A 15,918-nucleotide genomic window follows, 5' to 3' on the forward strand; every position below is an offset into this window, starting at 1 on the left:
GTGTCTGATCAATGTGGAGAGACTTTTGGATGTGAGCAGGAAAATAGCATTCCACCTGACAGAGAGCCTGGGCGGGGCAGGGTGGGAGGTGGCAAGAAGTGGAGTCATTGTGAAGGTCTCCCTTAATTTTGCCTTCTTTGTCAGAGAAGAACTTAAAAGAGTTGTATGTTACAGGCTTTCCACCCTGTGGTCTAAGCTTTGAGGACTTTATGATGGATAACTCCAGCCTTATTTTCCATATTCGTTTTGTTTATTTGGGATTTTTTTCTTCTTCAACTGTACAGAAGGATGACTGTGTTTTTAATCAGTTGAGGACAGGCCTAAATTGCTGCTTAAATTTCTTAGTAGTTGGGAGACGGTGGATGTATCCATGTACATTTTTTTATCTTCTTCTGTTAACATCTTGAAGGTTAAAGTGTCACAATGAAACAGAACTGAGTACTTACTTTTAAAAGTTATAGTTTAGGCCTTCATGCTCAAAAAGGGGTGTTTCAATTGCATTGCAAACTACTGTTGTCTATAGTTATGTGAATACGGTATTCCTCTCTGATGTTCTTGATACACTTTTTTACTTCGCTCTTTCCCTATAGGATAAAGAAATTCCTGCAAAGAGGGCAAAGACTACTGGATCTGAGGTACTGCTAAGTTTTGGGTTGGGTTTTTTTGTAACTATGTCGTCTATTTCCATTCCAACATCAGTTCACTATTCTGCAAAGTGAACTTGCTCTCAGTGAATAAAGTTGACATGTCTTCAAGTGCAAGTCTTTTAGGAGGAAAAGGCTTAAAGGGATTTAATATTCTCCTCTTTGAATGGACTGGAAACATCAGAATTCTTTTATTCATCAAGATGTTCTCAAAGGCAAACACTTATACCCCTCTTTCAAAGGTTTGTTGTGACTAGTGCAGTGTAGACGTGTAGATCTTTTTTTACTATTGCATTCAGAAACATTTGCAGTAAAACCTCCATTAATGAAATATTCATTATGCTCTGTGGATAATCTTTGTTATATATACAGAACTTCAAAAGGCCTAAGTATGTTAGGGCAGAAATTGTACTAAGCATCTGCCTCTCAAAACTGAGGATATGTTGTTTTCTATACTCATCTGGGAAGCCAAAAGGGAGAAAAATCAAATCTGCTAATAGTTCAGCATTATCCAGCACTGAATTTAAGCCTAACAGAAGCCCAAAAAACATGGAAGATCTGCTCAAGCTTTTTCTGTGAAACAAGATCTGTTTATGCAAGTGTCTTTTCCAAAATGTAACACTTTTTGCTCTGCTTTGGCTGGCATAGGCTCATCTAAAAGTTAGTAGAAGGATGTGAAAGAAAAAAAAAATGAACCAAACTATGTTTTAAGGCCATGATGTATGTATGTGTGTGGGTAGGTGTGTGTCCCAAGCTTTATCTCCTCATATCTGTTCAGCCAGTCATATTGCAAAACTGTAACTACCCATCCGATGTGAAAGAACTGCTCTAACTGTCTGAGTTCTCATAGTTTTGCAACTAGTGTGTGGTACACTGGTTCTTCTGCTGTGCAACAGTCCCCACACAATCCTGCCTTGTGTATTTCCTCTGCCTTTGCTCTGTGATTCATTCAAGCTACAATACCGAAGTAATGCCTTTTAGATTTCCTGTAGCTTGATGCCCATTTAAATACAGTCTAGTAGGTGTAGAATCATGTCTGAAAAAGGAATTATTCAGGACAAAGAGTGTGTGCCAGTTGACTTTTCTGAAAAATCATTGTCTTGCAACATCAGTTCTTATTTACCGCTCTTGCTGGAAGTCAAGTATTCTGTTTCTTACCTGCTTATAAATACTGTGGTAATACCTGCCAGGTGCAAATATGTTTTATGCAGCATCTAAAAATGTTAAAAAATGTATTTGTTTGTGCAGTGAGAAGCATGTTAACTTGTTGAAAACCATGTTTCTCGTAGTCTGGGGAGAGGCGGCTGGAAAATGCCAGTGAGGCTGAGCAGCTCTTGCTTTCTGGGACAGTGTAGCATCCAGAGCTGCTTCACATAATTCTTCCTGCTAGAGAGCTCTGGACTGTGATTTGATAGAGCTACAGAAAATGAGCAAAGGCAAATGTACATTTCAATCTTAGTGGGTTTCTGATGCAAGTAAGCAAGTGGACAGACTACAGGCTTCCCAAACGTGCTTGATCTTTACTTAGATGGTGAGATGCAAGAACACAAATCGTTTAGAAAACCCTTTTTCACCATGATCTTTGGGAGTTGGGGAGGAGAGAGAAAACAGAGGAATCTTTGTGTTCAGGAAAGCAGTTTCCTCTACACTGGGCTCTTCAGCAGCTCTCCTTGCCTTGGCCTGGTGAGAAATGCATCCTTGTATGCGCGTATGCAGGGAAAGCATAGCTTAATCAGGGTATAACAGGAAAATGAGGAACTGATTGTCATGTACTGATTTCAGAAGACCTTTGAAGCACTATACTCCTTCCTCTTGTCTAGGGATGCAAAGGTTGCTATTGATACCTGGTGTTCACTTGATCCTTGCACTGAATTTGACCAGAATTCAAAGGTGATACTTGTTCTTAACCTGGAAACACATTGACATCTTTAAAACTTGTGCTTTTAGGGTGACAGTTATTTGTTACTCTGGACAAGGGCAAACCCTCTTAGGAGTGTGTGTTGAATTGTGCTGAGCTGCTGTTCGTCAGATGGCAGTATAGCTGTGGAAACTGAAGATAATTCTGCAAGAGTCTCTTCAATCTGTCTAATCTACTTTAAATTGACCTAGGTGTTCCTGATGCCAGAAAAGAAAGTCTCAAAATAGAGGAGTTTCAGCTTTCAGCACTCATGGGGTAGGGGAATGCACATCCTACAACTTGCTGTTTTGCAATCTGTTTGTAGTTCTTAGGGAAACATGGTATTTCTGTATGAACTGTTTTCAATAATGCGACCATTTCACATAACATTTTAGATCTTCCCAAATCTCAGTTAAATTTAGCTTTGCAGACACTGCTGACAACTAACTTTTTGTTTTCACAGATGATTTTTGACCATTTGAAGACTAGAGAGAAGTTACTTTGAGGGAGAAACTATACTGAAAGAAATCATATTCAGCTCCAGTCTCAAAATTATTAGCAGTTTGCAGTCTGAACTCCTGCATTGCCTTAACCATTGCAAGCACTTGGAATCCATTCCTACCCAAGTAAATCTCTGTGAAAGGTTTCAAAAGTTTCACATCTCTGTCTGGAAGAGCGGATGTTTCCACTGTGGTTACAGTCAAAACTGTCAGAGCCTGATTGTTGAATATGGTCTTCCATGTCTGGCAGGAAGAAGGTTTGAAGAGGTCATCGTTTTCTTTTCAAGACTAATGTGACATGTTGCTTTCCTGCTGTAGTGAAAGCATTTCTAATCTGCTTGTCATTGTATATCTTTGGTAAAGTATTCACATGTCACATCATTCAGAGGACCCAGGTGTTCTTGAATACAAAGTTTTATTTCAGATGTAAGTCCTGGTAAGGAATCTGTTCAAGCATGTAGAGATTATAGTTCTCTAACTTGCAGACACTCACAAGAGCATCTGAAAAAAAGTAGAAAGAAAGAAACAAGACAGCTTTTGTTTTGTTGCATCCTATGGGTTGCACAGTGCTGGAATGCCCTTGTGAACTTCAGCTGAGTTGCTTCTGTGAGGCAGAAATTTCGGATAAATTAACTAGTCAGGTGAGATATAAAGGGTTATCAGAGTGGTCATGCTGTCTGAATAGGTGATCTCATAGAGGACTTTATGCTTCAAACAGTGTTCAAAACTGGTGTCAGAGTTGTCTTATGATAAAGTCAGTATGTTTCTTAAGAAAGGAAAAGCTGTCATCATTTTCTGTGCAGAACAGGTGCATACTTTGTACTGACTTTGTATTCTGCCTTAACTACAGCCTCTGTTACAGTTCTTGCTGATGTTAGACCTCTTCTTAATATATGTAACTTGGGCTATAATGCATCCATTATGTGGTCAGAGATTTGTATTCCGAATTTTAGATTATCAGTGAGTCTTTCACCCTGATGCTTGAACTTGCCCACCCCTTTTCTAAGGATGTGTCCATTAGCTGCAGCCTTGCTTTGTGTTCTTGTAGAGGGACAAATACTGAGAGTAGAAGTAGTCTTCACTCATCAGTCCAGCTGAAATCTACCCAGATTAGAGTTGGTTTACTGAGGAAGTTACATCAGTGATTTGATCAAACTTAACTTCAAATAAATGGTTCCTTAAACTTGAGAAAGCCAGTGTTTCATTTTTATTCATGTCATGGTTGTACACTGTAGTTTTGCAGATGAATGTGTCCCATAACTGGGTGATCAGAGAATATGCCTGACACCAGTGAGATACCTGTGTGTAAAAACCTAAATGTAGTGTTTGTGATTCCCTTTTCAGTATAACATGAGAAGTACACTATGAAGAGACTGCAGGCACTTTGCATTTATGCTGGGCACTGCATTCCTTTTTTTGCTATGTGGCATGTTAATTTATGTTGGAAAAGTTCCACTGACTTCTCATTTAGATACAGTCTATTTGGTGTCCAGATGTTGCTGGCATCTGGTTTGTTGTTTTCATTGGCAAATACCTTACAGGAAGTGTTACACTGGGAATGCTTATAACATGGGTACTCATTTTATAAAGAAACCCCACTCCATTTATTTCTGGGTATATTTAATGACAGTCCATATTTTCCTTCTTGTTTTCCTTTTTTTTTTCTTTCTTTCAAACATCATCCTTTGTTCACACTGCTGCTGGACTGCAGCTCATCACTTTCATTCTCGTTAGTCCTCAGGTGGATGCTGCCATGTTCAGTTGATGGTTGATGAGAATCCCTGCAAGATTGCAAATTAGCAGACAGAAAATAAAAGGAAATGATAGCTGCTTTTTCTTCTCTCTTTCCTCTGAGCTCAGAACTTCACTGTGACGAAGAGTGACCAGCTGCCTCTAGTGCTTTTGGATTTTTTTTAAGTATTCTTCTATAAAAACTACTAAAATAATTGTCAGCTTTAGCATATCTTTTCTCTTTGTCATGCAAGGTGATGGTGAATCACAATCAGGCCTTAAAAAGTGGTGATGTTTGTCATTTTATGAAATTGTACTGAGTTTCTGTTCATCTCTTTACCTATTCACTTTCTTCACTCTACAGAGGTTGCTCCACTTCTACTTCAAATTAGCTGAACCTTCAAAGTTAAGCATTAAGGGTTGCAACCCTCGAGCAAAACCATGCTTATTCAAAACCCTTTCCTCAAGTGCACGAGCTAAGGAACTTGGAATGACTGGGAAAGGAAATAGTTGAACAACAAAGGGAAAGTTAGGTGAGGAAGAATTGTTTTTGAGATGGGTATAGGGCATTCCAGAAAGGCAGATTGTAAAAATAATGTCAGAAATGTCTTTTTTTTTTCTCTCTTCTGATATTCAGATTTCTAATGACAAAGTCTGATCAAAATGAGCTATCTTCTGTAAGAATCTGTACAACCAGGACTAGCAGTTATTTTTGGCCATCAGTCTTGGAGTAGAGAATGATGGCTAACAGTTACCTGGGTACAGCACTCTGTGTTTTGCTTGTTTTTCTTGATACTTGCTGTACAAATGTGCTGAAGTAGTTTTGTGTATCTTTTTTATCTTTCTCTGGTTTTCTTATTTCAAAAAATAAAAACAATTTCTGTTGTCTGTGTGAGAGAGAGACATTTTTGCTTGTCTCAGCAAAAACTATATCATGATACATTAAAAATGATGTTCAGCTGAAATGGAATGCAGTAAGTTGCCAAGCAGTGTTAAAGACAACACCCTGATAAAGCGAACAGTTACAACCTATGTAAGTTCCCATGTAATGTACTCAGTGTGTAGCTCTTAGGAAATAAAGGGTATCATTTAGACATACTGGTTGTTCCTACTGTTGTCATTTTCTGCTGATTTGCTTATTCAGTTTTAGGAATTAAGAAATGCACTTTTGACTTCTCTGTGTTGAGCAAATAGATTCCACACCCCCCTGGCCCCCATCACCTCTTCAAGGTATAATAGACCATAAGTACAGATGTCTGTCTCGTGTTCATATTGACCCAAAGTCAAACAAGCTACGTAATAACCTGGGTTGAAAGTCCCTCTGGGCTCCGTCAGTGCTCTTTCCCTATCAGATGAGTTCTGTCCCTTTCTCTGAATCTAGGAAACTGTTTCCTTCTTTTTTCTTGCACGCTCCAGGAATACTGTCCTGAGGAGACTCAGCCAACAGAGTTGGCATGAGGCTGCTCCGTCTGACCTGTTGTACAGTTGGCTCTCCTGAAGTGGAGTCCCTTCTACATCAGGCGCTTGCAGAGTGGGATTAAATCTGGACTGCAGCTAGCAATGATCTCAGGCAGGCCATGTGACTGCTATTGTACTAAGGCAGTTAAATGGTAAACTTTGCAAGCAATAGTTTTTGTTTGATGAGAGATCTTTTTTCGGTCATTTGAAGGTGTGTCAAATGGGCTATTGAAGCAGTCTCACCATTGCTTGAGGGGGTAGAAGTGCTTACTTGGGGGTTTTGTGGGGTGGAATTTTTTGTTTTACTGATTTAAAATAAAGATAAAAATATCAGTTACCAGATGCATTCCCCAGCCAAAACTAACCACTGAATGACATATGCAGATGGTAATCTGTGAAGACAAGTGGTGTCTGACACTTGCATTTCTGTTTTCAGTTGAGGCGGGAACAGTTTTCGGCAAGGGATGGGAGACAACATTCAAGTGGTTAGAAGGAATAGGTGCTTGGTCTGGGAAAATAAGAGTGATGGAAATATTCCTGGGTAATACTTAGGCAAGGAGGGAAACAAGATAGGAAGAGGAGGAAAAAAAACCCTAAAAAACCAGAGGAATCTACTTCTGTCTGTCAAAATATGTGCTCTTCTTTCCACACCAGTGGATCTAGTCTCACCACTGTGAAAATTTGATTGCCCTATAAATAAAACTTTTTATTTTTAAATGTAAACACTGTATGAAGTCATTAATCTCTTGTAAATGCTTGTGGCAGCTTAGAATTAGAGAGAGTATTTCAGAGATTTTTTTTGCATACAAATTAATCTGTCAGGCTGTCACATATAAGACTCTTGACAACTCGCATTTGACTGATATCACAAATTATGAGGGCCTGGTCTTTGAACTGAGTTAAATCCAAGTGGTTTTTTTTGTTGTTTGTGAGAGCAACATTGTGTTCATTTCAGTCCAGTTGTTGTCCAGCCCTGAGGGTTGATTTGGTGAAGACCTGGACTAACTGTTGACTAATTAAAGCTCAAAACCAAGTTTAGAGTGTGCTGAAGCCATTGTATTTGACATGGTCAGGAAAGTGTATAGAAGCATCTAAACAAGAAAAATACAGGATTGTGGTATACTCCTGTATAATTCCAGGAGTAGTTTGTAAGTTTTCTACCTGTAGCTACCAGTCAGAACAGTTCTTCTACCTGCTTGGCAGTTCCGTAAGAGTTTCTTGTCAGCACTGGCTTTCATGCTGAGCATTTCTGTTTGCCACGTGTTTCCCAGATGGATGTGCAGACATTATTGGGCACTCTCCCAACCCTTCTCTTACCTGCTGGTGCATGTGTGTTGCTTTGTTCTGTCTCCTTCCTCAGTGTTGACATTTTTGAGCCCTTGTTCTGATTACTTTTGTTTCAACTATTCTTATATACATAAGGTGTACTTTATGTAACTGAAACTTATCTGAAGTTGTTTTTTTTTAAATCTTTTTTTATTTGGTCATGACCTCGTTGGGAAAAGTGATTCCATCTGATGTGCCACGGATTGCAGTACGGGCACAGTACTTATGGATGGCATATATAATTTAAATTTGTTGGGAATCTACTGTTAGGATTGTGCATAGCTTGTGATCTCATGATAGAAATGCTGAGTGACAGTTGAGATTTTCCTTTGCTTTCTTGCTTTCCACATTCCAGATTTGTTTGGGAGGAGGTGATCATAGAACCATTGGAATTACTTTAATCAGACTGTGACATTGACCCTGGTAATGGTATTTGTTTGTTGCAGCGCAAGATGCAAGTAGCAAAAATACAAATATTTAAGGGTCCACTGGAGCCTTAATTGCAATGTTGTTAAAGAGTCAGTGCAAGTCTTCAGTTGGTGTAACTTTATATTTTTTTCCTACAAATTTCTGCAAAAACATACTTTGCCTTTCCTGAACTGTTGCAATTGTTAATACCAATGTAAGTTTTCTTTGGCTATGAAGAGATGTCCCAGGCAATGTGATATTTTTGGGGTTATTTTAGTAATCTAAAATAGGTTGTAGACATTGCTTGATGGTTTGGTCTAGTTACCCAATTCAATTAATACTCCACTCCTTGGTAGTGCTTACCTCTGACAGCTTCAGAAGAAGAAATCTTATGGCAGTTATACAGAGTTTATCTCTTTGGAAAATACTGCATTAACTTCCTCAGTAAGAAAGGTGTAGACTACTTATTTTTCTTCTAAAAACATGCAAGTTTACATGTTTTGGGTTTATTCCTCCCACACCCCCTTCTCAAAACAGCTTTCACTTAGGAAGAAGGCTAACACAAATGTGAGGTATCTGTGTCCATGTCCTTCCTCAGTCATTGCTTTTGGATTAGTATCACCTCACTTCAACTAGATTTGACTGAGAATCAGAAATGTCAGTGGTTGTTGCATTTGCATGGGTTTTTAAAAAAAATTAATGAGTCAAAAGAGGAGGGCCTTGAAGAAATAAATCCTTGGGGGGAAAAAACCAGAAGTGTCGTCCTTTCCACTGCTTAAGGGAAGCTAACTGTTCTGTAGAAACATCCAATCCTCTTTGACTAGTAGGCTGAACCACTGCCATGTGGCAAACCATTCCATGGAAATTCTGAACATTTTGTGAAGAGTAATATCTATATGGGCATAAAAAACATCATGTGTATTTCCATTACTTTTTGTTGTTTGTATTCTCAAAGGAGTGGGGTGGGGAAAGGATGAACCAAGGAGGTTGTGTGGAACTAAATGAATTGTACAAGTAAAAGCAGCTGGAACAGAGAAATATGATGTGTGTTGCTGCTGAATGCAGAGGAGAGAATTTGTGTTACTGTAAAATACTAATTGCCAAGAGGAATTTATTTTCAGTTCTGACATTGTTTTTTGTTTTAGGTCCTATATAATATGATTGTAGAAGTGCCTCGTTGGACTAATGCAAAAATGGAGGTAATTAAGAAAAATACCTTGATTATATAGGTATTTATGGAAGTTATGACAGTGAAGTGGCTTTCAATAGTCTGAGTTTAATCACAATGTGGATTACTCTTTATACATAAAATCTCTGTTAAAAAATTGATTTGAAGTGGTACATACAGACACTTTCCTTGCAATTATAAAAAGTGCTTTTTTTTCAACCATTTGACCGGAGGATGCAGCATACCTGCAGCAGAGTCCGGAAGTACTGATTTTCAGGATGTTGTCCAGCATTTTAGTCTTACTTTTTCTTGCTTATGGAGCATTCCACTCAGAGGATTTAATTAATCATTTCCACTCTATAGGGTGCTAGGCCAAATCCTGACAAATGGAGTTGCAAATAAAAAAGCGTTTCCTTGTAACAAAAAAAAAAATTACTGGGGGACCTCACTGATTGAAAGTATCTCCTGCAGGGAGATATTTTACAAATAGCACTTCATCTGTAGTGTTTGTGAAACAACACATCTCACCAGGATATGTCCTATCTTTCTGAACACTTGTATTAATCTTAGGGATGTTTCCCAACTGCTTTAAAGGAAGCTTGTGGTTGAGCTGTTAACTATTTTAATTATTGAAAATAATACCAAAGAACCTCCCCAGCCTGTTATTTCAGAATTTTGTTTTCTCCTTTCCCTGATTATAGAAAATTATTTGAACTGTGTTTACCATCACAGTTGTTTTTCTGCAACCAGGGTTACCTTATATATTTACCTTGTGTTTTAAACTGATGATTTGTTGTGGAAGCTGAGTTTTCTTTCATAGAGTTTTCCTTTGACAATTCTACTTGAAGTCTTTGCCTAAAGCTCAGGTTACTCTCCCTCCTCTTCTCTTGGCACATTATGTCAGGGGTAGAAAAGTTTACTGTCCTGGTAGGTTCAGAAATCTGTGGTGTGTAGACTCTTCTGGCTTGATAGAGGGGACTAGATGTAGTTCTTTAACATTTAACTTCTAATATACCTGAAATTTCCTGCATCAGTCGTTAAGGCAGTTGTCTCGCCATGCCATTGTGTCCTGGCACTCCTTCAGTCCAGACTGTGGTAAGCTGCTAATACCTGCTAATACCTTGTCTGCATCTCTGTGCTAAGATTCCCTCTCGTGGAATGGAAATTGTAGGAAATTAGACCTTGCCTTAGAGTGAATGTTACCCGCTGTTACATCCCCCGTGACAGATCTTCTGCTCATCACCTTGTTGTGTTTCTGTTGTTCTTCCCTTGATTTTACTGAAGGGGCTTTTCATGAAACTTTTGTCTGCTGCCGGTAGTCACTCTTCTTTGTCCCGGTTTCCATTGCTGAGCTCCACTTCTGTCAGTGTCCCAGGTGGCACGTTTAAGGTCTTCACTGTTAAGTTGTGACCAGAAGCAATTAGAATCCAGTGTGAAACCAGAAATGTGTGAACCATCATCTCAACTGTTGAGGAGGGTTTACTTGCAGAATAAGTATGTGCTGTTTATTGACAGGTTGCTGTGGTTCAGAATGGAGGAATTCCTTGGGGATGGATTTGTAACCAAAGTGAGAGAGGTGATTTAGGTAAATGACAGGGATGTAAAATGAATATGGACTAGGGGCTGTGTGCTTATGCATGGAAGCTGTGCACCACTTGAGCCAGTATAACCACTTCAGCTGGTAACCAATGTTTTGCCATTCAGATGAGTGTTCATAAGCAAGAGCCAAGCTAACATGGATTGGATTGTGGTATGTAGTGTCAAAAGGATGGTTACAGTGAATTAGCTGTGGTAGGTAATTCATATGGCAGTGGGTTTGTAGTTGAGGTTTTGGAGAGGATGATACTGTTCAGCTTCTGTCCTTCTGAGAGTGCTTCTTTGGGATTAAGAATGCCCTCTTCTAATGCCAGCTTAACTTGTTCCAAATCTGCATTAAGTTGGCATTTGGTGACTACAGAGAATTTGTGCTTGCTAAAAAGCATTTGTATGCTGAAAGGTGTTGGAAATAAGGGGTGTGTGCAATAGGAGAGCAAGGAACAGAGGGCAAGAAGAACGTGAAACATTTCCTCTGTGAGTGTCAAAGTCCCTGTTGTCAGAACTTGTGCCACTATTTGCATGTCTGTTGAACTTGTACTATGAAGTGCAAGAGCTTCTGACTTAAGTTCTTTTCAGTATTTATGTTTGACCATGACAGTCTCCTTATAAATTTATTACTTTCTCTTCTAGATTTCATTTTTTTTCTTGCACACTTTACAACATTATTTAAAACCTTAATAAGCTGCTTTTTGAATATGACCCTTGAGATTCAGAGTGAGGCTATTGTACTTTTAATAATTCTCAAACCACAAGCATGTGCCTGCCAGATGAATTTTTCTAACTGGTTGGATATGGAATGAATTGCTTTCCATTTTATCATTCTCCTTCTCTCTCTCTCCTCCTTTCCACCCCCACCCTTTTTCACGATCTGCTTAGATTGCCACTGAGGAGCCGTTGAATCCCATTAAACAAGATATAAAGAAAGGGAAGCTTCGATATGTGGCAAATATCTTTCCTCACAAGGGTTATATATGGAATTATGGTGCCCTCCCACAGGTAACATTTTTGTTATAATGGTGAAAGTTTTCTGTCTTCTGTGTAAATTGCCTTGTAAATCTTGGATACTGCCTGAATGCAAATCAGCTGCAAGAGGGATGCTTCTCTTGGATACATTTGTAAATTAGGATTTTTTTTATGTTGAACTTTATTGTGTCCATAAATTTTGATCAGAATTTAGGTGTGAAAGTAAATCTGAGCTATGTTTTAGGAAGGAGTTAAATGGTCAAGAAATCTCAAATCTTTAGTCTGTCTCTGTGCTGTAGTGACATGGTCTGCCATTCAAGAATACTTTGTCAAGTAGCTCTTTCCTGCTTAAACAAGGCATTTTTTAAAAAACTCATTTAGGATTTTCATGTGCTGCAGCATAAATTTTAATTGGGATTTCTTAATATCTTTAACTAAGAAGAACACAAGGGCTGTTCTTTTTTAGATTAAACCTCAACTGCCTTACTTAACTTTTCTGTGAACTGTGAGACTTTACTGATCAGGAGGCATTCAAAACTTCAAGCCTTGAAAAGCCCAACTAATGCATGAAATTTTAAGCATAATGAAAAGTTTTAAACTTTTTTCATTTCTATGAATAACCCATTGGACTTAAATTAGTACTGAAGAACATGATGGAGCTTGAAAAGAGTAGTTTATTTTCTTTACACTTAACTGTATAAGCACTGAACGTTGAGCCCTGAAAATGGAGAGGGCTGGAAATAATTGTAATTTTTATTTTTTAATATATTAGAATATTTGCTATCATAGCAGAAGCTGCTCTACTGTCCAGAGAACAGCTAGTGAGCTTTCCTTTTAACCTAGATGTGAAGAGATGAAATTGGGCAGAAAAGTAATACTGATATAATGTAGTCTTAAATAAAAAGCCCTTTGGAAGAGTTTTGGAAAAATAAACAATTTTGAGGTGGAGTTATGATCATGGACAGCAGGAGCTAACAGCACAGCTCCTTCAAAAAAAAAAAGGTTTCTAAAATCTTTTCAATGAAACTTCATTGGACTTAAAATTGTTAACAGCAAAACTTCTCAACTGTAGAATGAGTTACTCATTACTTGCAGGAAGAGTAAGAACAAGTACTGGTCTAGTAATTAAATTAGTATAACTTGGCTAGGATTCCTTGCTTGTACAGTGCTCAGAGCAGGGGTTTAAACTTGCCCTTGGAGAAGCTTCTTTGGTCTTAAGCGGTTTGCTGTTCTTGGGAAGGTACACATCTCAAAATATTAAGAAATACTTCATACCCAAATCTGAAAACTTTAAAAAGCTTATTGGGTTCTGACAAATCCAAGGGTAGTTAGCTCAAAGCCTCCATATTTTTGAAAGCAATAAGTGTTAGTGTCATGGTATTTGAAGAGTATAATGAAAACGTAATTGTAAGATGTCCTAGCTTGATCCCATAACCACTAATAACTACAAAAATCTGTATTCAGCATCCTCTGATGCCTTAATCACTGCAATTGGGTAAAGTGTATCTGTTGAGTCATGGATGCAGTTAATATTTTTGTTTCTGCGTCCTCAGTAATCCTCATGTTACTTGTCCTGAGTGTAAGTTACTCAAGGTCAGTCCATTGGCTGTTTGTTTGTTTGTTTTTTCTTCTCCCATTGAGCAAGCCTGTTCTCAGAAAGCTGATGTTTTTATTGGTGTTTTTATTAATCTTAGTAACTTAGTGGTAAGACAAGTTATGATTGCAGTTTAGTTGATAACTGATAGTTCTCTTTCCTTTGGCAGACTTGGGAAGATCCAAACCATAGGGATACCATTACAGGATGTTGTGGAGATAACGATCCTATTGACGTTTGTGAAATAGGTTCAAAGGTTTGTCTTTATTGAGATTAATTTAATTTATCAAGGTTAACTTAATAATTTGGTAACAACTTCTGGAAGAGATGGTCAGATGGAAAACAAAAAAAAAGGTAATAGTATTGGGGTTGATGAAAGTATAAACAGAGGATCTAAGGAGGGAATAGGTAAGGAAATTGTGGATTTTTAAAAAGGAGGAAAAAAAGAAGGATTTGGTAAAGTCTTTGTAGTTGATAAAAGGGAAAATAAGAAAACACCGTCCTGAAGTTCTGTGGCTGGACATTGAGTTTTGTGTGAGGTAGGAGGGAGTTAAGATTTTTGGGGAAGGAAAAGATTTATTTCTTTTCCCCCTATTAGCAGTATTGTAGCTGTGAACAGGTTGTTGAAAGATGAGGAAGTATGACAGCCTTAGCACATTAAAATTACAAGGTCAGACCCACAAAAGAGGTAAGTTTGAGTTTACTCGTGGGTGCAAACAGAAGTAGATCCTCTTCTAGAGAAGACAGGAACCTGTTGCCGTGTTGCAGATTTGTGAGTCACAAAGTGGATGGATGAAAAAGAGGTGCAGAAAACACCATTAGTAGGTATAAAGAAAAGGTTTAGCTCACTGAAAGAAAAATGTACATATCTAGAGGCAGTGAAGAATGGAGCAATGTTCTGTGGTATCAAAAATGAGGTTATGAAATGAATGAGTTTGGAAGAGAGATTTCTTGGGATATTTTAGGTAAGGGGAAATTTAATTGGTGACCTCAGTGAAGGTGGTAACTGACTATTTGAGGTGAGAGCCTAAAGATGAATTTCAAGGGATCCAGAAAGAGTTACAAAGGGAGTATCATCTGGTAGGGAGAAGGTTCCTAAGATAATGGAAAAATAGTTGTGCTGTTATTTCTGGGGAAGGGCTGTGTGTTTATGTGTGTATATTGGAGTCTAGAGGAAGGAATAACAAGAGATAAATTATGACCATGAGTTGAGAAAAGCAGAGCGTCAAGAGACAGGAATAAGTTAAAAAATGAGTATGAGCTACTTTTGACTTGCAGTTTGGAGTGACAATCAAGAAAGTGGAGGGGAACTAGGTAAAAAGGAAGGAAATATTTTCTAGCTTCTTGTGTACTTAAATGCTGACTAGAGGATTGAGGGTTGACAAATAGTAATAGTAGGAGAAAGGCTAGAAATGTTAAATACATGTGTGCTAGGTTTGCAGATCTATCTTGCAACAGTGCTATAGCTGCTAGTAAAAAATGTAGTAAAACTATTTTTTTTGCAAGGTAAAGGAGAAATTCTTTGTAGTATTTTCCAAATCTTTGTGATGTGTTCTGTTTCAGGTTCGTTCTTCTGGTGAGATTGTTCAGGTGAAGGTTTTGGGTGTTTTAGCTCTTGTTGATGAAGGAGAGACAGATTGGAAGATAATTGCTATCAGTGTGGATGACCCAGAAGCTCATAAAATCCATGGCAAGTATTTTTGTCTTTCTTAATGCCAGTTAGGTCCGCAACTTGCACAGTAGAATGATACCTGAGTTTAGACCACCCAGGACAAGAAGAGGCACACAGTGGAAAGGCAAGACTTTTCTTTTATTGTTCTGTTTAAGTCAGATGCTTCCTTCAAGGAGGGTATATGTGCTTTCACAGTAAACTTTTTTGAAATGGTTCACTTGGATTTTCAAGAGGACCTGTCATACAGAAAGTCTTTTGACTTCTGAAACACAACTGCCTTAGAAAGTGACCTCCTAAAATTATAGGCTTATCTCCTGTCTAATAGTGAATTTTTACCCACTTGCATTATGTAGCACACTGTTATTTTCCTTGTTGAAAGTGTTTGTTTCTTTTATATTTGCAGACATTGTGTTGCATTCTGAAAAGGCTGTGTATTTCCAGTACTTTGTCACTTGTGTGTTACTTCCAGGGTTTGTGGCTTAGTGTGTTTCCCCTTTTAGCTTGAAAATTTGCAAAGTAAACTGCTAGTGCAGCTCACACTAATATCACCCTAATATCCCCCTAGCTGTGCAGGGAGAAATATCCTGTTCAGACTTATCTTCCTGTTACCATTCTTCTGGTATCCAAATGAAATTCAAATACTGAAATGTGCCTATGTGAATAGCAGGTGAGATCTAATTTTGCTTGAAGATGTGTTAAAGCTGCAGGGAAGTAGGTTTTTACAGCACAGGTAAAGTACTGCGTTTCTCTGGATAAATGGAGGTTCTCTTCCTCAAATGCAGTGTTTGGGAATCATAAGAATTAAGTGAGAAGGTTTGTCTAAAAGTGATTGTTATGTGACCAAACCCCGTGTGTGTGTGTATATCACACAATCAATACCCATCAGGTATGTACAATCAGAGCCTGCTCTTTGTTGGTTGGGAGCACCAAGGCACAGAGGGGCCTTTCTGTAGGAGAAGGG

At 38.3% G+C, this 15,918-nt stretch overlaps 1 protein-coding gene across 4 annotated transcripts in view; it reads left to right on the forward strand.

The window, feature by feature from the left end:
* The window catches only part of PPA2 (pyrophosphatase (inorganic) 2), a 35,573-nt gene that overhangs the window by 3,024 nt on the left and 16,631 nt on the right, over positions 1-15,918 (forward strand). For 2 of the 4 annotated variants that reach the window (XM_027677112.1, XM_027677110.1), the window contains exons 3-7: positions 591-635; positions 9,110-9,163; positions 11,605-11,724; positions 13,455-13,541; positions 14,849-14,975. In XM_027677112.1, the coding sequence (XP_027532913.1) occupies positions 591-635; positions 9,110-9,163; positions 11,605-11,724; positions 13,455-13,541; positions 14,849-14,975 (433 nt within the window). The remainder of the gene's footprint in view (positions 1-590; positions 636-9,109; positions 9,164-11,604; positions 11,725-13,454; positions 13,542-14,848; positions 14,976-15,918) is intronic. The other 2 variants (XM_027677111.1, XM_027677109.1) reach the window with 2 other exon arrangements.

The sequence above is a fragment of the Neopelma chrysocephalum genome, unplaced genomic scaffold (assembly GCF_003984885.1).
Source record: "Neopelma chrysocephalum unplaced genomic scaffold, ASM398488v2 Primary Assembly neopelma1_42b, whole genome shotgun sequence".
NCBI lineage: Eukaryota > Metazoa > Chordata > Aves > Passeriformes > Pipridae > Neopelma > Neopelma chrysocephalum.